The sequence below is a fragment of the Schistocerca americana genome, chromosome 2, assembly GCF_021461395.2.
Source record: "Schistocerca americana isolate TAMUIC-IGC-003095 chromosome 2, iqSchAmer2.1, whole genome shotgun sequence".
NCBI classification, from domain to species: domain Eukaryota; kingdom Metazoa; phylum Arthropoda; class Insecta; order Orthoptera; family Acrididae; genus Schistocerca; species Schistocerca americana.
The window spans coordinates 522819464-522840708 of record NC_060120.1 but is presented as its reverse complement, the minus strand read 5'-3'; the positions used below and the strand labels follow the sequence as shown (position 1 = coordinate 522840708).

Below are 21245 nucleotides of genomic sequence, written 5' to 3'. Positions count from 1 at the left end.
TGAAATTACATGAGGTGTTCCACAAGGTTCGATCAGGGGTCCCCTCCTGTTCTTGATATATGTGAATGACCTCCCATCTTATGTGAAACAAGATGCTGATCTGACACTGTTTGCTGATGATACAAGCATAATTATTAATCCAGTAACAGAAAATCCGATAGAAAATTATACAAATGTCTTTGGAATAGTTATTGATTGGTTTTCTGGACTTGCCCTGAACTTTGAAAAAACACATTACATCCAATTTTCTGTTGCAAAAAGTATAATTTCTTCAAAGAACATAACACATCAAAAGAAGTCAGCTGCCAGAGTGGAGCATACTACGTCTTTGGGTGTACATATAGATGAGAATTTTAATTGGAAAATTCATATTTTGGATCTGCTAAAGCGACTAGGTTCAGCAACTTTTTCAATCAGAATAATTGCCAATTCTGAGGATGTAGAAATTAGTAAGCTAACATACTTTGCATACTTCCACTCTCTGATGTCATACGGAATTATATTTTGGGGCAACTCAACACTTAGGCAAAAGGTATTCACTGCTCAAAAGAAAGTAGTTAGAATAATGTGTGGGGTTCATAGTCGTACATCGTGTAGGCATCTGTTCAAAAGGTTAGGAATTCTTACAACTGCTTCACAGTACATTTACTCAGTAATGAAATTTTATCTCAGCATCATGGACCAGTTTAAAATCAACAGCGACATTCATGGTTACAATACCAGAAAAAAGAAAGACCTACACTATTCTTTACATAACCTATATTTGACACAGAAAGGGGTGAAATATGCGGCTATAAAACTTTTTGATAAATTAACAGATGAAATAAAATGTCTGACAGACAGCCGTAATAGTTTCAAAAAGAAATTGAATGCATACCTCCTTGACAACTCCTTCTATACTATAGATGATTTCTTGAATATGAGTAAATAAATCTGGAGATATAATTTATGCATCTTGTGCAATTTAAAGGAATGGGATAGATAATAGAAATATTTAGGTGTAACACTATAATGTAAACAAAAAAAAGAAAAAATCTTGTTTCCTGTGCGAATTTCTTTTGCATTTGACACATTCCACATCATAACGGTTTTCCGTGTTATTGATGAATGGAACACGTAACTAACTAACGATGTGAGGGAGCGTTATCGTGTTGAAAACACCCCTGGAATGCTGTTCATGAATGGCAGCACAACATGTCTAATCACGAGACTGACATACAAATGTTTCGTGAGGGTGTATGGGATAATAAGAGAGTGGTTAGGTTAGGTTAGTGGTGTTTAACGTCCCGTCGACAACGAGGTCATTAAGAGACGGAGCGCAAGCTCGGGTTAGGGAAGGATGGGGAAGGAAATCGGCCGTGTCCTTTCAAAGGAACCATCCCGGCATTTGCCTGAAACGATTTAGGGAAATCACGGAAAATCTAAATCAGGATGGCCGGAGACGGGATTGAACCGTCGTCCTCCCGAATGCGAGTCCAGTGTGCAAACCACTGCGCCACCTCGCTCAATGAGAGAGTGCTCCTGGTGTCATATGTAATGACACCCTAGATCATAGCTGTGCCTGGCATTCAGAAAGGTGGCTTCCAGGACCTCAGGTAGCCTTTCTCTAACCAACAGACGGTCATCACTGACACAGAGGCAGAACTGCGCGTTTTCGTCACCACCGTTGCCAGCATTCACGTACAGTGGCTACATTCCAGCTCATTCTGCAATAACCTGGTCCAAACTCAATGAGGTGTTGATACTGACGTCTTATCCGTTTTAAAGATCTTCTTGGCTAAAGTCAACTCGCTACGTCCAAACTCAAAGGTAATTAATGCTCAAAACCGTTGTTATTGCTGCTGTTCTTGTTGTTGTTGTGGTCCTCAGTCCAAGTACTGGTTTCATGCAGCTCTCCACACTATTCTATTCTGTGTGAGCCTCCTCATCTCCCAGTAACTATTGAAACCTACGCATTTCTGATTCTCCTTACTGTATGCCTCTCTTGGCCTCCCCTAAGATTTTTCTCCCTGACATCCCTCTAATGCTAAGTTGGTGATCCATTGACGTCTCAGAATGTGTCCTATCAACCGATCCCCTTTTTTGGCCAAGTTGTGCCACAAATTTCTCTCCTTCCGAATTCTGTTCAGTATTTCATCTTCAGTTACATGATCGACCCATCTAATATACACCACTCTTCTGAAGCACAGATTTCGCAAGCTACGAGGGTTGTCCAGAAAGTAAGTTCCGATCGGTCACGAAATGGAAACCACAACGAAAACCAGAAACGTTTTATTTACAACAGTTAGGTACACCTTCCACCTACTTCTCTACATAGTCGCAGCTCTAACTTCGAGTATTGTCGTAGTGTTATATCAGATTTCAATATCCTCATCATAGAAAGCAGCCGCCCGTGCTTTAGGCCAATTATCTGCACTGGTCTGCAGCTCGTTGTCTGTGGAAAAATTTTGTCTTCATAGCCAGCGGTTCTTGTGAGCAGAGATGAGACTCAGGGGTAGCCAATTACGGACTGCATTGTGGGTGATCAAACACATCTCGTCGGAAACGCTGCAGGAGCGTCTTCATTGTGCCTGCAGTGTGCGGCCGAGAATTGGCATGAAGAAGAAACTGCTCGACAGTTGTTTTACGCGAGGTGCATGACATAGGCGAAATCTCTAACCAGGAACTCATACTTGGCGGGAGACGCTATTCCCTACGCATCTTTGTATGCTCACTGTTCACTCAAAACTGAAAAGAGCGACGCGACACAATCGACGGGCAGTACAGACACTGCCCAACACATCTATGCAAAGCTTTACCAGATTTTTCCAGTGGTTTCCATTTCGCGACCGATCGGAACTTACTTTCTAGACAACCCTCGTATAATTCTCTTTTTATCTGAAATGTTTATTGCTCATGTTTCTCTACCATATATGGCTACACTCCAGACAAGTACCTTCAGAAAAGACACTTAAATCTATATTCGGTATTAGCAAATTTCTCTTCTTCAGAGATGCTTTTCTTTCCATTGCCAGTCTATATTTTATATCCTCTCTACTTTAGCCATCATCAGTTATTCTGCTGCCCAAATAGCCGACCTGATCTACTACTTTAAGTGTCTCGTTTCCTAATCTCGTTCACTTCGCATCACCTGACTTAATTCTACTATATTCCATTACCTTTGTTTTGCTTTTGTTTATGTTCATGTTACCCCCATCTTCCAAGACAATTTCCATTACGTTCAACTGCTCTCTCAAATCCTTTGCTCTCTCCGACAGAATTACAGAGCCGTCGGCAAACATCGAAATTTTTATTTCCTCTCCCTAATCTTCAATTCCTATTCCACATTTTTCTCTGATTTTCTTTACTGCTTGTTTAATGTACATATTGAATAACATTTGGGGTAGCCTTCAAACCTGCCTCACTCTCTTTTCAACCACTGAATCTCATTCCTACTCCTCGACTCTTACAACTGCCGTCTGGCTTCTGTACAAGCTGTAAATAGCCTTTCACTCCAAATATTTTACCCCCGGCTACTTTCAGAATTACAAAGAGAGTATTCCAGTCAACATCGTCGAAAGATTTCTCTGAGTCTACAAATGCTATAAATGTAGCTTGGTCTTTCCTTATATTGTCATATAAGATAAATCGTATGGTCTGTAGAGCCTCATGTTTCCCTACACTTTTCCGGGGTCCAAATTGATCTTCCCTGAGGTCAGCTTCTATCAGTTATTCAATTCTTTCGTAAAGAATTCGTGCCAACATTTTGCAACCACGACTTATTAAACTGATAGTTTGATAATTTGCACACCTGTCAGAAACTGCTTTCATTGGAATTGGAATTACTACATTCTTTTTGACGTATGAGGGTATTTCGCCTGTCTCATACAACTTACACACCCGGTGGAACAGTCTTCTGATGGTTGTCTATCCAAAGGCTATCAGTAGTTCTAATGGGATGTGTCTAAACCCGGGCCCTTTTTTGACTTATGTCTTTCAGATGTCTGTCAAATTTTTCTCGCAGTACCATATCATCCACCCTATCATTCTTGACATCCAGTTCCCTTTCTATAATATTGCTTTCAAGTTCATCTCCCTTGTATAGGAGCTGTATATACTCCTTCCACTTTTCACTTTCCCTTCTTTCGTTACGACTGGTTTACCATCTAAGCTCTTGATATTCATACAGCTGCTTCTCCTTTCCACAGTCCGCCTGCTTAGCTGGGTTGTAACGTGCTTGCCTCCCACGCACTGCGCCCGAGTTCGATTCCAGGCCAGGTTGGAGATTTTCTCCGCTCGGGGACTGGGTTCTTTTGTTGGCCTCATAATCATTTCATCCTCAAAATTGACCGCAAGTCGCCCATTGTGGCGCCGACTGAAATAAGAGCTGAGCTTGGCGGCCGAACCCGAATGGGACATCACGGCCAACAATGCGACACGATCTTTTGATTTCATTTTCCTTTCCCCAAAAGCTTCTTTAATTTTCATGTAGGCTTTATCTGTCTTTCCCAAGTGAAATATGCTTCTAAACCCCTACGTTTGCCCTCTAGCCATTTCTTCATATCAATTCTGCTCTTCCTGTCAATCTTATTTTTAAACCTTTGTATTTCCTATTGCCATCTTCATTTGCTGCATTTTTAAATTTTCTTCTTTCATCAGTTCAATTCACTATTTCTATTGGACTTCGTCTTTTTACCTACTTGACTCTCAGCTGCAATCATTAATTCATCTCGTAAAGCTATCCATTAGCCTTCCAAAGATTGCTTTCCCATGTACTAGTCAAGCTTGCCTAACACTCTGTCTGAAACTGTCAACAACCTCTGTTCTTTCAACTTATCCGTATCCCATCTCCTTAATTTCCTATTTCCAGTTCATAACCAATAAATAGTGGTCAGGGTCCAAATCTGCCACTGGAAGAGCCTTACAACTTAAAACCTGGCTCCTAAATCTCTGTGTAGCCATTATATAATCAATCAGAAACCTTCTGGTGTCTCCAAGTCTTTTCCACGTATACCATCTTATTTTGTTATACTCAGTCATGTGTTGGCGACGATTAAATTATGTTCTGTACTAAGTTCTACCAGGCGGATTCCTCCTCTTTCATTCCTTTTCCCCAATCCATTTGAAACGTCCCCTTTGAACAATTATACAAGACTGTCCTTAAACTGACACACAATATTTTGTTAGCGTAACGCAATCTGACTTTCAAAATTCCCTACAAAAGAATGGCCCTCACTAACATTAAACTATACCTTTCACAAATCACTTACCTCACAAAAATCTTCGCTGCTCAAGCTACTGCAATACAGCGAGCGCCACTACTGCCAGCTAAATAAAAGATTCAAACTATGGAAGGCACTAACTACTGATAGGAATAGTTAGCAAATGAAAGATATTAATAGAGAACAAACAATTTATTTACCTTGATATCATCATATATAAATATAGCAGTTCATGACAAATTTCAAAACTCCGCCATCTCTCTCCCCACATCCACCACTGCTGGCGGCTCACCTCCAACTGCGCAACGCTACGCGCTGTTCACAGCCAGCTGCCGCTGCCCAACACTGCAATGGCAAGTATTACAACAATGCAAAGCAGCCACAGACTGCACACAGCACAGCCAGTGATTTTCATACAGAGGTGGCGTTACCAATAAAAAACCTAAACAGCCTACTTACATAGAGAAAACATAAACAGCCTACTTACATAGAGAAAACATGAACAGCCTACTTACATAGCCCCCATGCTCCCCACAAAAAATTTTACAAATTTTTTTTGGGCAGTGGCCAATAATGATTTGATAAAATTTTTCATAATTACAGTAACAAAGAAATCAAATGCACACACTTATTGATACAATGTTGGTCAAAAGCTAAAATTGTCTCACAGTCCATAAAGACAGTCCTAATCGTACATAACAGGAGAATAGCAGTGTTTTTCTCAAAGTCTGAGCAGTAAAAGAAAATGCACACGGAAGTAGTGGATTTCCATGCAGTCTTGAAGAAGTAGTGTTGTCCTTCCAATGGAAAGACAGTGCTGACTCTCGACATGCAGACAGGTAATGGGCCACAACAGAGCAAACCCACAGCAGAGTCAGTCGAAATTTTGAAGAGTATTAATAGGTAGGTCATCACAGAGCAGACCCACTGTAGTCCTGGTAGAGATTACAGTATTGGTGGGCCATCAGAGGCGCAGACCCACTGCAGTCCTTCCAGAAATAATGGTATGGTGGGTCATCATAGATGCAGACCCACTGTAGTCCTTGTAGAGATAATGGTACTGGTGGGTCATCAAAGATGCAGACCCACTGTAGTCCTTGGAGAGATAGCCAGCAGCCATCTGTTGTGACTGTGCAGGTGCACAATCACCGTTGAAGAGTCTTGCGGATAATATAGCAAGTCCATAAACCACCACTTGTGCACTCACAAAGTTTTTGAAATTGTCCTTAGAACCAGCAATGCTGTTATCCAGTCCCTTGCTGAATTATTAACACACGTGCAAACACTAACAGTCCCTACTTCTCACATATTGTCCATATACTATGACCAACAGAAACGTGTGCAGTGAAATGTAACTAACAAGTTAATAATATCATGAACTGGTGACAATTACAATTTTATAATATAAGAATACAATAACAAAGGTACAAAACACATCATTAAAAACATAATAATACAGATAACGTTTGTAGTAATAGGGGCTTTACAAAAGAATAGAAATAAACATATACATCAGTGTTACAGGAATTATGACATAAGTAAATACATAAAAGATCAGAATAACTTTTGAAACATCAACTTTACACATGATCATTAAAACAAAACAGAATTAATAATGTCTAACATCTTTACAAAGTAAATAACATATTATTAACGCAAATTATATTTGAGGATAACAGTATTCCTCATCATAGTTCATGTAGCTGAGTATGAGAAAAATTCTACAACAAAAGTCTGATGAGGTAAACATATAAAGACAGGAAGAACATATATACACAAGGGTACCCAAACACATAGTGGGATAACACAAAAGGAAAGGACAGGGTTTGTTTCATTGCAGTATTTTGCAAACAAAACTTTCTTTGCTTCTTGGAGATCTCCCTTCATTCATCATTATTCCCAAAAGTCCTATCTAAGCCTGCCTACTGTATTTCGTTCACATCCTCTGTCAAAAATAGTTTTTCTCTCTGCTTTCTGTATTCTGTTCACATCCTCTGTCAATAATAGTTTTTCTCCACTGTACAGTATCCTTTTTATTTTGCCAGACTATTTTCTGATAGCTTCTCAATGCATTTCTTATAAATTTATAATAGTTAGTTTCTTATATAGTCTCCTCTTAAGCTAACTTAAATCTACTGAGCTCAGATACTAAACTAAGGGACGAGGCAATGCAGCAGCACATAACAAATTAACACAAACAGCAATGCAAAAAAAATGGAAAATTGCAAAGCAAGCTACAGTAAATATAAATTACCAAGCAATGCAACATTACAACTAACATGAGCCAATGTACAGTAGCAAGAAAAATAAGTCAGTAGTAAAATTAGCTTAACAGAGTAACACAATTTAAAATTCAGTAGCACTATGCCTGGCAAACAGCAGCAGCAAATATAAAAAATATAAAACTTATATCTATACATGACAAAGCTCAAGCAGAAAAAATATTACAGTAAAAACAACAATGCAGATAAGGGAAATGTATATTCACATCTTAATATCTATGTAATTAAAGTGGTGCACCACAACAACTGATTGTAAAAAGAAATATTACCATGTACTTGAAAAGAAAATTATGTGTTACTGTTACTAGTTCCTTCTTATTGTTCTTTCCTTTCCAAGTGCTCCTTTTTTAAAGAATGTGGATCATAAAATAATTATTTAATAGATCTGCTGACAGAAAGTGTTCACATTAGCAAATGCATTTCATTTTATAAAAGCAATGCTGCAACACAGCTGGAAACTAGATATCAAATGAAATAAGCAACTATGAAAAGCAAAGCATAAAAATATCATTCAATAGTCATGTGGCATTTCGTAAGTCAGTAGCTCTCAACTCTCATAGAAAGACACTTGTCATAATCAGGTGTGCAGATGTACGAATATTTCCCATCAATTCATAAGCATTGCAGTAATTAGCACAAAGTACGAGTAATCATATGTTTTCAGGTAAAGAGCGTGTAATATTTGCGATGCTTTCTACAAAGGAATGTCAATAGCAAGGTTAATGGAAGTAATGAGGGTGTCGCATATGCAATATTTTCTCTAAAGGAATGCCAGTGGCGAGGATAAAGGCCTGCCTTTTTTCTTTTTTTTTTCTACCTGTGCTTCCGGAAAGGCACACCCTAATGGCTTGTTCTCCAGGTGTTTGACACAGCTGCGTGCCCACGACGCATTACGTGCAGGTGGTCACTTAACTTTCTTACGGAAATATTTACGACACCAGTTTCCGCTACAGTGACAGTCTCACATAAAAATATTTCACAGGTCAAGAATTAGCGTTGCAAATCTGTAGAAAGAAAATCCTATGAATATAACGTTGTCCAAAAAATTTTCGCCGGCATTGTGATACATTCACGCATTTACACACATTTCATAACTCTTAAAGTACGATTCTTGGTTTCCAACATCCTTTTTCACAAGTCAAGAGTCCCTACCCACTATTCATTACTCCTTACCTTATTACACATATACGTATCCATCGACACTCGTCAATATTTCGTCATTATAAATATGAAGCATAATCAAATAACTCATATAGCCTCAGCCTATTAATCGTAAACATACCTCAGCAGCATAATACACATCGTCGTCGTAAAAATAACATAATAACACCTCAGTCAAATCTCAAAATCGTCGTAGCTTCCTCCAATAATTAAAAAAAATTCTCTGCTCATGTCAAAAGTGTCATCTGCCTCAAACGTACTTTAAAAATCATGAATCCATACCAAATACATCATTCAAAGCTCTCATAGTATCACAATGGTTCCGAAAAAATATGAAGAGTTCACACAGTACAGACAAAATACAATTTCGTAAGTGTGAAGTTATCCAACGGTGTAATTACGTAAACATGTGTCACTGACATAGTAAAAAACATGTTTATCTCTCAGTTAACTGATCAGATAGCTGTATAATTTGTGTGTTAGAGAAATATGGTACCGATGTGTAAAGTTGTATAAGCAAATACCATATTAGCTAGGGTTCCTTGTGGTTGCCACACACATGGTACACAAAGTAAGCGTGTACCCCCCTGAGGATTAATGTAATTATACCCTCAGGTGTTACAGATTACAGCAAAGGAATGAAATGTATCACGGAAAAACTTCGTATCATTGTGCTTCAAATATCTTTAAAAATAAATGTTTTAAGTACAAAATTAATCACTCAAATGCGTGTCCTGTAGCGCTAAATGTGCGTCTTGCTGTAAGATAATTCTGTGGAAGTGTCGTACTTATCGTCCTCCGAAAGCTAAGTTCTGCAGAAGTCAATGTACTTACCCCATCATAAACGAAAGTGAAATGCTTTGTGTATAGATATCGTACTTATTATGTACATTACTGTGATCAAGAAAGTACTAAACTGTAAAGTATTGTTGTGCTACGAAAAAGGCTCTCACATTGTAGCCTACTACTAAAACATGTTTTGCTTTCCAGAAGAATTCAGAAAAACTGTGCGGATATAAAACAGAAACACCGCAAAAGCAACATTGTATATTGTCACTCATTAGTAGCGTCGTGATAAAATCGTGTAGCTGTCACATAAACTAACCACTGTGTCATCTGGTATCTCACAGAAAGTACTTTAAATCCAGAATATATTTTCAAGTAAACCAAAATGTTGCATTAAAATCTCATTAGCAGTACTGGTAAATGTTCTAAGTATGTAAGCCTTATAGTCGTTTCATAATCGTGCAACTAACAAGCAAGAATGTACACACACAATAACACTGTGACGTCTGTTCACTATAACAATGCATTCGTCATTTCTGTTTAAGTAAGTTCTCTTGGTTCTTGATTGGATATTTAACTTCAAACATTGTTGTATGTTAACAGATTCTAAGTCTGACAATGCATATTAGTAATGTGAAGCGAAAAATTTATGGCCCTGGCTAACGTTAAACTATACCTTTCACAAATCACTTACCTCACAAAAATCTTCGCTGCTCAAGCTACTGCAATACAGCAAGAGCCACTACTGCCAGCTAAATAAAAGATTCAAACTATGGAAGGCACTAACTACTGATAGGGATAGTTAGCAAATGAAAGATATTAATAGAGAACAAACAATGTATTTACCTTGATATCATCATATATAAATATAGCAGTTCATGACAAATTTCAAAACTCCTCCATCTCTCTCCCCACATCCACCACTGCTGGCGGCTCACCTCCAACTGCGCAACGCTACGCGCTGTTCACAGCCAGCTGCCGCTGCCCAACACTACAATGGCGAGTATTACAACAATGCAAAGCAGCCACAGACTGCACACAGCACAGCCAGTGATTTTCATACAGAGGTGGCGTTACCAATAAAAAAACCTAAACAGCCTACTTACATAGAGAAAACATAAACAGCCTACTTACATAGAGAAAACATGAACAGCCTACTTACACATTTTTACCTACTATTCATCCTTTTCCTACTATTGAATACCAGTCCCCCATCACAATTAAAATTTCTTCCCCTTTAATTCTCTGAGAAATTTATTTTATCTCATGATATACTTCTTCAATCTCTTCCTCATCTGCGGAGCTAGTTGCCGTGTTAATTTGTACTACTGTGGTAGGTAAGAAAAGGCCTCCCCACTGACCCCAGACAGTAAACGCATCCTGCTGTCACCGCACCATTTCGTCCAAGTAGCATCATAAAGAAGTGACCTCTGCGCAACAAACGTCACGTGAGTTATGTGTCAACAGTGCACTTGCTTCATACAGCCGTCGACCATGCAGTTAGCACATGATCAATTCCGCAACGGTGTTGTAGGAACCCAAAGGCTGAAAATTGCCCACTGAAGCAAATATTATGCTAACTGGGGACTGGACTGAAACTGTTTAAGCTAGAATGCTTCAGATTATTCGGTAGAATAATAAGTGATGTGGGAAACAGGTCTCACATATAAACTACCATTTCATCTCACTTTAATTGCCATGTAGCAACGCCTTCAGTCACAACCGTGTAACATGCAGCAGATTTTGGTATCAAATACAGAAGAAATATAGACAAAGCTGAGGTAGTTAATGAAGTAGTATCTTTCAAATTGCAGTAGTAATAGCTGGAAGAACATTAACATACTGCACTTTTCGATATTTTGAAGAGGTTTCTCCTCCTTTCTGTCTTTTTTTGTTTGTTTAGGTTACAAGATCTTCTCAACGGAGTTTCAGAAAATTAAAGATGATTAAAAACCACTTAAAGGCGGGTATAGGTGAAAAAGGCTGTCAAATGCAAGTTATGTTTTCGGTAGAATAATACACAGATGCTGAATTAGACTTTAGAGACATAAGTAATGGGTTTGCTTCGCTCAAAGCATGGAATTTAAAATTAAATTTGTAATAAAAACAAAATTATTGGGAAGGAATATGTTCTCAACACGTATTTGCAGCCCTTTCCTTGTGTTTCCAATTAGTAATGTGTACACTTTTAATAACTTACGAGGAGCAAATAAAATGTGCGCTAGCTGATTTGTAAAATAACACATAGATTTTGATTTATTTTCAATCTTTACAGTGATTTTACTCAATTTGCAATTTATTCATAACAATGATACACTCAATTAAATGTGCGCAAATTTTTTTCATCTCTTGTTGTTGTTGAGATCTTCAGTATGAAAACTGATTTGACTCAGCCCTCCTTGCTACTCTATCCTGTCCGGTCCTCTTCATCCCTTCATACCTAGTGCGTCGTACATCCATCTGAACCTGCTTTCACTATTCAAATCTTTGTCTCTCTGTCTACAAGTTTCCCCTCCCGCCGCACCCTGCACTTCGATCCATTTGCCAAATCGATAAATTCCTTGATGCGTCAAGGTATATCCTACAAAAACATTACTTCTTTCGGTGTATTTGTCCCTAATTTTCTCTTTCCCCGTTCTTAATTATTTAGCGTTTCATTTACCAATCTGATGTTCAGTATTCAGCTACAGTGTGTTCGAAAATTCCCGTTACAAACTTTAAGACTTGTAGAGGGGAGTCAGTGGGCACTATTGTCAACTGAGACCCATGTCCGGAAACGTACAGTGTCCGTGCTACAGCTGTGTGGGAACATGTTGGTAATGTGACCACCTTTACAAGTGACTGATTAAGCGTAACGCCTTACATAAATTGATTTACAGTTCCAGCCATTAATAGCCAAAAAAATCGCTCGTGTTCTCTTCAGCGTAATGCGCGGCGTCTTCTTGGAGCACCACGGTCACTCCTGCTGGCAGTGAAGATACCATTTCCCGAATTGTGAGTATGCGATAGAGTCTTATGTTGTGGAGAATGATCTCGATAAAGGCGACGAGCAGCTCTTCAATTACCATGAGCTGCATCATACACAAGGCTCGTGTCGGTGTATTCTTCAAACCTGTACTCAGCGATGTCGCTCTAACACTCACAGGGATGTGAATCAGGCTCGAACCAGGTCAGAGAGGTAGGACAGACGTCATATGACATCAGCCGATCCGACGTTACCACTCCCTACGACGTCTACCCTGTTGCATACTTACCTAGCAGACATGTTTTCAGATGGCTGTAGCACGAAAACAGCACGTTTCCGGATATGGATTCCTTTTGAGAATTATAATGCTCTTTACAACTCCTAGATATTTGTTATGGAAATTTAGAAACATCCTGTTCAAAAATGGTTCAAATGGCTCTGAGCACTATAGGACTTAACATCTGAGGTCATCAGTCCCCTAGAACTTAGAACTAACCTAAGGACATCACACACATCCATGCCCGAGGCAGGATTCGAACCTGCGACCGTAGCGGTTGCGCGGTTCCAGACTGAAGCGCCTAGAAGCGCTCGGCCACTCCGGCCGGCAGAACATCCTGTACATCACGGCATTTCAAAAACTTCTACCTACTTCTTGTCCGCACAAGGTCCGTACAAGGTTACACTCCAGAAAAATACCTTTAGAAAGTATTTCCTAAACCTTAGGTTTAGATTAGATGATAACAAATACCGCATTTTCAAAAAACATTTCATGCTGTTGATCCTGCGTTTTATACCTTCCATAGTTCGGCTGTCATCAGTTACTTTCCTGTCCAAATAACGAAACACATGTTCTACTTTTAGTTTCTCATTTCACAATCTAATTCCCTCAACATCACCTGATTTACCTCGACAGCATTTTTACTTCGACAGTATTCCATTACCCTTATTTCACTTTTACTAATGTTCACCTCCCAATTTCTTTCCAAGACACAACCCAATACGTTGAACTACTCTTCCAAGTTCTTAGGAGTCACCGACAGAAGTACGGTGCCATCAGCAAACTGCAATAGTTCTTATGTGTTCTTCCTGAACTTCAGTTCTCTTTCAAAATTTCACTTCGATTTCCTTCACTTGTTATGTCTTCTTCCTGAACTTCAATTCTCTTTCAAAATTTCTCTTTGGTTTCCTTCACTAGTTTCTCAACATACAGACTGAATGTCACCGTGGGTGTCATACACCACTGTTTCACTCTCTTATCAATTAATTCTTCACTTTATTTCGTTCGAGATTTTTAATTTCAATTTGTTTTCTGTGAAAACTGTAAATAATCTATTGGTCTCCGTATTTTACTCCTGCTACTTTAAAATTTCAAAGTTTTAGTCAAGTCCAAATCATCAAAAGTTTTCTTCAAATCTACAAACGCTGTTAATGTTGTTTTGCCTTTCTTCAACCTATCTTCGAAGATAAGTCGTAGATTGAATATTACCTCGCGGATTTCTACATTTCTCCAGAACCCAACAAGTACTTCCCCGAGGTCTTCGTCTAAGAGTTTTCTGTTTCACCTTAAATAATTCATGTCAGTATTTTCCAAACGTAAATTATGGGTTGGTAGTATTTAAACTTCTCAACACCAACCATCTTAGTAAATGGAATTATCATATTCTTCCATTTTTTGCCTGTGTCATACATCATGAACACCAGGTATAATAATTTTTTCCTGACTGGCTCTCGCAAGATTCTCAGATATTCTGGAAAAATGCCGTCTACTTTAAGGGCCTTGTCTTTTAGTGTGATGTGAAATTACTCTCTAATTACCATATCTCCCACTTTATCTTCATTTGCTCCCTCTTCCCTTTCTATATTGTGACTCTATCGCAATCAATTTAAGACACACGGAGGTGAAAATATCGGGAAATATCCTAAAAGTGGATGACAGCTGTTGAACATGTGACATCATCAGATGACGTACCTCGCCGCACTTGTAGCTGTTGGGATTGTCCATACTGTTCTCGCTGGTAGGGGACAGTGATCGACATCACTCCGGTAGACTATCCGTTTACCGTAAATGTTAACCGATTCGTCGGAGTCTTGCATTACCACTACCACCAGCACTACCACATCACATCGGATAAAGCAAAAACGAAAACAGACTAGACTACTGATGCGATATGTGGCACTGCCCCCTGCCGAGGAGGATAAGATAGACAAGCCCAACCGCTGTACGTGCGACGACGTACGACACCTGGTGATGTCAAATGTTCAACATCTGTCACCCACATTTCCCGACTTCTGAGGCCCAATATGTCTATCTTAAATTACTTGACTCAGTGTCATCTACATCCTTTCAGAGATTTCTTAGTGACAATAAGAATCACCTTCTACACATACTAAGACAAAGAAAAACGGCGCTCAACGAACGAATTACTCGAATGGGACGGAAATCGGTAGACGTAACGTACATGTGGAGGCAACCATATGACTACAGTTTCATAAAAGTTGAATAACCGATTCAAGAGAAAGAGCTTTACACACCGAGCAAGTCAGTAACGTGTTGCACTAACTCTGGCCCCTAAACAAGCAGCTATTCGGCTTCGCATTTATTGACAGACTCGTGAAATATCCTCTGTGTCAAATTCTGTGCAGTTAGCGCGTTAGATCTTCAAAATCCCGAGATGTTTCAAAGGTCCAGCCTATAAAGCTCCCAACGTTCTCAATTGGGGAGAGATCGGGCGAATTTGTTGGTCAGGGTACGGCTTGGCAAGCACGCAGACAAGCAGTAGAAACTTTCGCTGTGTTAGGGTGGGAGTTATCTTGCTGAAATATAACCCATGATGACTTGCCACGAAGGGCACCAAAATGTAATTGTGCCGTGGACGACAACGAAAGGGATACTGCTCTGCAAAGAAATCACACACCAGACCATCACTCCTTGTCGTCCGGTCACACGACGAGCGACAGGCAGATTGGTATCCCACAGCAGCCTGGAATGTCTCCAGACGCGGTTCGCTGGTCAACGGCGTTCATTTCTAAGAGGAAACCATTACTGAAGACAACTCTATTCCAGTCAATGAGATGCCAGCCTCCGGTTGCTTCGTTTTACCAAGGTCCCATCTCCTTAATTTCCTACCTTTTTCAGATTTCTCGAACTTCAGTCTGCAGTTCAAAACCAATAAATTATGATCAGAGTCCACATCTTCCCTGTTGGAGATCTGGTTTATAAGTCCTTATCTTAGCATTATTTATTGGATGTGAAACTTTGCAGTGCCTGCAAGTCTCTTCTGCGTACAGAACTTCCTTTCATGATTCTTAATCCAAGTATTATCGAGGATTAAATTATGTTCTGTGCAACATATTATCAGGATGAAACTGCCTGGCAGATTAAAACTGTGTGCCGGATGGAGACACGAACTCGGGACCTTTGTCTTCAGAGAGCAAGTGTTCTATTACGTGAGCTGCCCATGCACTACTCAAGGCCCCTCCTCGCAGCTTTACTTCCGCCAGTACCTCGTTCCCTACCTTCCACGCTTCACAGAAGCTCTCCTGCGAAACGTGCTGTAGTAGCACACCTGGAAGAAAGACTATTGCGGAGATATGGCTTTACAACAGCCTGGTGAAGTTTGGAAGGTAGGAAACGAGGTACTGGTGGAAGCAAAGCTAAGAGAAGGGTCCGTGAGTCGTTTTGAGTAGCTCAGATAGTAGAGTACTTACCTGCGAAAGGCAAAGGTCCCGAGTTCGAGTGTCGGTCCAGCACACAGTTTTTATCTGCCAGGAAGTTTCATATCAGCGCACACTGTGAAAATTTCCACAGTGAAAATTTCAATCTACCAGAGTGCTTCCCATTTCATTCTTTCCGCGCTGCCACCTTTTCTTCTCTTCCTTTTCTGACTACCGAATTCCAGTCACCCACCAAAAATAATACCTCGTATAACGTAAGTATATAATTTTCTTTATTTCAAAATATGTACATTGAATGCCTTCAGCAACTGCGGAGCTAGTGGGCGGCTTATGTTAAAGCCATCCTCAAATTTTTTGGGCCCCTTACGGCTGTTGCTGGCGGTTCCTCGGTTTTCGCATGATGAAACGATCGTACACAGTGATCATCACTTGAAAAACCGAGGAGCCGCCAGCAACAGCCGTAGGGTGCACAAGAAGTCTGAGGATGGCTTCAACATAAGCCGAGACTAGTAGTAACAAACAAATGTTATTGCGAGCTCGACTGTTGTTTTTATCAAAGTTAGCACCAGATCCCTGCGCTCCGCGGACAATGTTGCCTAAATTTATGAAATGCAATCATCCTACACAGAATATCACTTACAAATCACTTCGTGTCCCATCTCAGAATATTTATTAAGTGCGAAGGACTTGTACAAAATAGGACTAGCAGAAAATATTGAACATATACAAAGAAGGGCTGCACGGATGATCATAGGCTTGTTTGACCCACGGAAGGGTGTCACTGAGATGTTGGAGGGACTGAACTAGTATACTTTAGAAGATAAACGAAAACCTCCAGAGGAAGTCTGCTAACAAATTTTCGAGAACCAGGCTCAAACGATAACTCTAGAAAGATACCACAATCCCCTACTTATCACTCAAGCAATGAGTAATGTTTCTTCTGGAATACATTTGTCTGAGCAACAAATTTAATTGATTGACATTTCAAGACCAGGCGTCAATGTAAGCACAAGATCAACCATGCTAATACAGTAATAACCGATGTAACCGCCGGAACCTTGAATGCAAACATGCAAAAATGCATGCATTGTATTGTCACTTTGTGCGATGGATGTCGATAGCTGTTGCACTCGATCGGCCAGTACAGGGAGTTTTAATGCTCTTTGTGAATGGCGCTGGAGTCGTTGTCCGATAACAAAGAAGAGACGAGTTTCTACCGCAGAGTGTGCTCTCAGCAGCTCGCAGATTGCAGTAAAAGTGCACGCCCTCAAGTAACCCGTGCCCAGTGCACCATTCAAGCGCCAGTGGATTTTTAAATGGGACAGTTCAGTGTACTTCCGCTAGTATACAGTTCAATACAGCTCTTCTCCGAAATATTGTGGCAGCAAGTCACTGACATCCGAAGGTTCTCTCGGAATTTTTTGGAACAGAGCCTATTTCATATTTCACGTTCCTCAAAAGCGTTTGTCGAAAGTATGTCATCTTCTCTTCCGTAAAGCTTGCATGTTCAGTACACCTTCCAGCAACAAATCTAGCAGTAAGCCTCTGAATTGCTTCTATGTGTTGCTTTAACCCTGTCATGTCTGGATCCCAAACACACGAGCAGTACTCGAGGAATTGGTCACACAGGTCTTCTATATGGAGTCACCTTGATAGATGCGTTACACTTACCTAAAATTCTCCCAATAAATCGAAAAACACTATTCACCTTGAGACCTGAGCTTCTCCTGGTGTATACAACTTTCAAATAACTTCCGGGAATTCAGGCGGGTAACACTTCCAGCGACCACCGATATTTCGGCGAGAGAACACCCCGCAGTCTTCAAGGCAAACTGCAACGAACAGGCGACGTACATGCAAATTTAAAACTTCGGTCCATCCCTGTTAACGAGGTTGATCGCTAATTTACTCTCAACTGCCTCCTTAATAACACTGTCCCAATAGCTGGACGTGCACGCCAGTATCTCGGTGTTATTACATAACATGGGGTGACCAGTATCCAAGCAGTGTCCGGCAATTGCAGATGTACTTGGCTGCTGTAATCGTGTGTGCCGATTATGCTCAGTACATCGGTCCTCCATGGTCCTGATAGTTTGACCGATATATACCATGCCACAGCTACAAGGAATGCGATATACACACGCCTTAGCAGACCAGGATCATCCTTAACAGAACTCAAAAGCACTCTAATTTTAGATGGAGGTCGGAAAACACATTTCACATCGTATTTCCGTACAATACGACCGATCTTGTTGGAAGTGTTTCCTATGTAAGGCAAAAAGGCAGTGGATCCGATGTACAGTTGGTCGATAGCGCAACGCACGTTCAGTCTGTTTATCACTATAACCATTTTGACGAAACGTAACTTCAAAATTGGACAGCTCAGCTGGCAAAGTCTCAGCGTCAGAAACGACATGTGCCCTGTGTACCAAGGTACGAAGTACCCCTTCACACTGAGCCGGATGGTGAGAACCATTTGCCTGTAAGTACAAGTCGATGTGAGTACTTTTCCTGTAGACTGCATGTTCCAGTGATCCATCATCCCTCCTCCTAACAAACACGTCAAGAAAGGAAAGGCAACCATTCTCTTCCACCTCCATCGTAAAACGAATGTTCCGGTGGATCGAGTTCAGATATTCTAGAAAAGCATTCAAATTCTCCTTACCATAAGGCCAAACAACAAAGGTATCGTCAACATATCTAAAGAAACAGGCTGGTTTCAAAGGCACCGACTCCAAAGCACGTTCCTCGAAATCTTCCATAAACCGTGATATGTTGACGATACCTCTTTTCGAAAATCATTCAAAAATCAGAACAAAATCTTCGTAGACTTCCAGTCGCTTCAGGTGGGCACACACATGTTGCAACGTGACGCCGTTGGCATCCCCCAGAATATATCATTCATACTGCCACGAGAACATGCATTCGTGCTTTAAAATGTTTATAATGTAACTATTTAGAAATATCTACAACTCTCTTACCTGGCGCTATAGGTTAAGATTTGTGTGTATCTCCTGAAATATCGCTAGAGACGTACGTAGTCCTGCTTCACTAATAATTTAAATGCTGTATAACAGCCGTACCTAGAAGTGGAAATTTTGATTGGCTGTTGCTTGTGAATGTAATGGAAGAAATCTGAACTGTTTTTCATGTGTCTCAGGGTAACCATATGAGTGATGAACTACTTCCTGGATGGATTAAGAACGTAAAACGTGTGAGAGACATGTTGCACACGAAATTAAGAGGCTGGGTACAAGATACGCAATTCGTCATCGACCAGACAGTGAATTACAAGATTGAAGAGGACAAGAATAGTTCTGGAAAGTATATTCTCAGGTATAAACCAGCGCACATTCAAACCTTTTTCAAACTCACTGTGATTCATAATTGTTTATTTCGTTTCTTTGCCAGTAGCGTAGTCTTTACTCTTATACAAACAACTGAGATCACTGAGATCATTTAATCGAGGATAGAGTAAGAGAGCACTGGTAGATAGACAGTAATGAATGAGACGGTTACGTCAACTAATAATTTACAAGTTTTACGGATCAAGTTTATCTTCTGCTTTTAGGTTTGTCTTCTATCTTTAAATCTCCCTCATATTACGCACCAGATGAGCAGACCAAACCGTTACAATGAACAGTGTTAATTCTTGGACCAGAGGAAATACTGTTTTTTTCCAGATATTACCTAACGTTTCATAATTTGTGGCAACAACGATAACTTGGAAACACATCCGGTACCTGACACAAAAACTAAATTTGTCGTCACAACGAACGCAACAAAGTAAATAGCTGCCCATATATGAGATTCATGCTAATATCGTACATTAATGCCTCTGGACCAATGTCATCGTTTCGGCGAGGAGTAGAGTCCGCGAGTCATGTTAATCTCAATAAACGAAGTGAAAAGCTATGAAACGATGAGGATGAAACAAAAAATGGGATGTTGACAGAAGTGGGGAGACATGGTTTTAACATCTCAATTTGGACTGGTGTGTTTAAATCATTTCATTGCATAGGGCGTAAATGCTGCAGGCTTGGAGAGAGAGGGACAGCGTATGTGTCTCTCCAGTGGTGGACATATGAGGTCATGGAATAGCCAAGTCAGGATTGTCGTGGAAGGTAAGTAGCACGTGAGGCCCGAGAAGTTTTACTTTACATAGGCTATCATGGAGGAGTTGATTACGGAGTGGGTGTTGGTGGAATGGAGAGGATTGCGGCTGATATGTCGTTGGCAAGCTTTCCAAGAGTTACTTGAATCTGTGGGTAGTGTGGCATTTAGTTTATAGCATGTCTAACTATAGTCGAGGCGTCTTTTTGCATTAAGCATATTATGGACGTTTCTGTGTAATTTCTGGGGGAGGCAGGAGGGGGGTGGGTGTTGTTGTGTACCAGTCATGGGTGCAGGAGAAGGAGCGTTAGGCTTGCTGGATTCACTGAAGTCAGTTGGATGCATGGGGTGGCTCTCTCTCTCTCTCTCTGTGTGTGTGTGTGTGTGTGTGTGTGTGTGTGTGTGGTTGCAGCTTCGGTCAAGCTTATCTGTAGGAAGAATGTGGTGTTGGAGATACCTTCGTTGTGTGGAGGTAGCTTGCTGTTTGGATATGCGTAAGCTCCCAGAAGGTGTTCCAGATTTTTTGGTGATGTTATTGGATTATTTTAGTTCTGTTGTTGCGAGATGGCTGTGAATGTGAGAAGTGTAGATTAGGACTGAAGCTGGACTGGTGTTGGTATCGCTTCCAATCAGATGACTTATGAATTATGTTTCTGAGGACGTTGGCAGAAATGTCATTTTGGGGATTTTTGCGTCGAGGAAGCAAACTATATACCGCAGAAGGCAAGTGATTAACTGAGGGGCCCACTTAAGTTCAGCATGGGAGTGCTGTATGTATAAGTCAGTAAAAATAACATAGATGCAGAATGTTAATCTATGAGAGCGAGTAAATTGAATGGGGTGGAATAAGTCGTAAAGATACAAACACTGCACAGTTGACTGTTAAGAAGGTAAAATACATGTTTAGAATAAAGTTTTCAGCAGAATTATTGTAGAGGCCATGTAGCTGGTTTGGGGTGTTTGCAGTTTCTACTCCACATCTGGCATGGCTACTGCGTGTGGTTATTGATCCAGTGTAGGTTATAGGGAGACATAAAGGTAATGTGGCAGAATAAAAGCAAG

General features: G+C 40.3%; 1 protein-coding gene across 1 annotated transcript in view; it reads left to right on the top strand.

The window, feature by feature from the left end:
• LOC124595202 overlaps nt 1–21245 on the top strand; it is a 106845-nt gene that overhangs the window by 50864 nt on the left and 34736 nt on the right. Inside the window, exon 5 of the mRNA XM_047133840.1 lies at nt 19231–19406. Coding sequence (XP_046989796.1) covers nt 19231–19406 — 176 coding nt within the window. The remainder of the gene's footprint in view (nt 1–19230; nt 19407–21245) is intronic.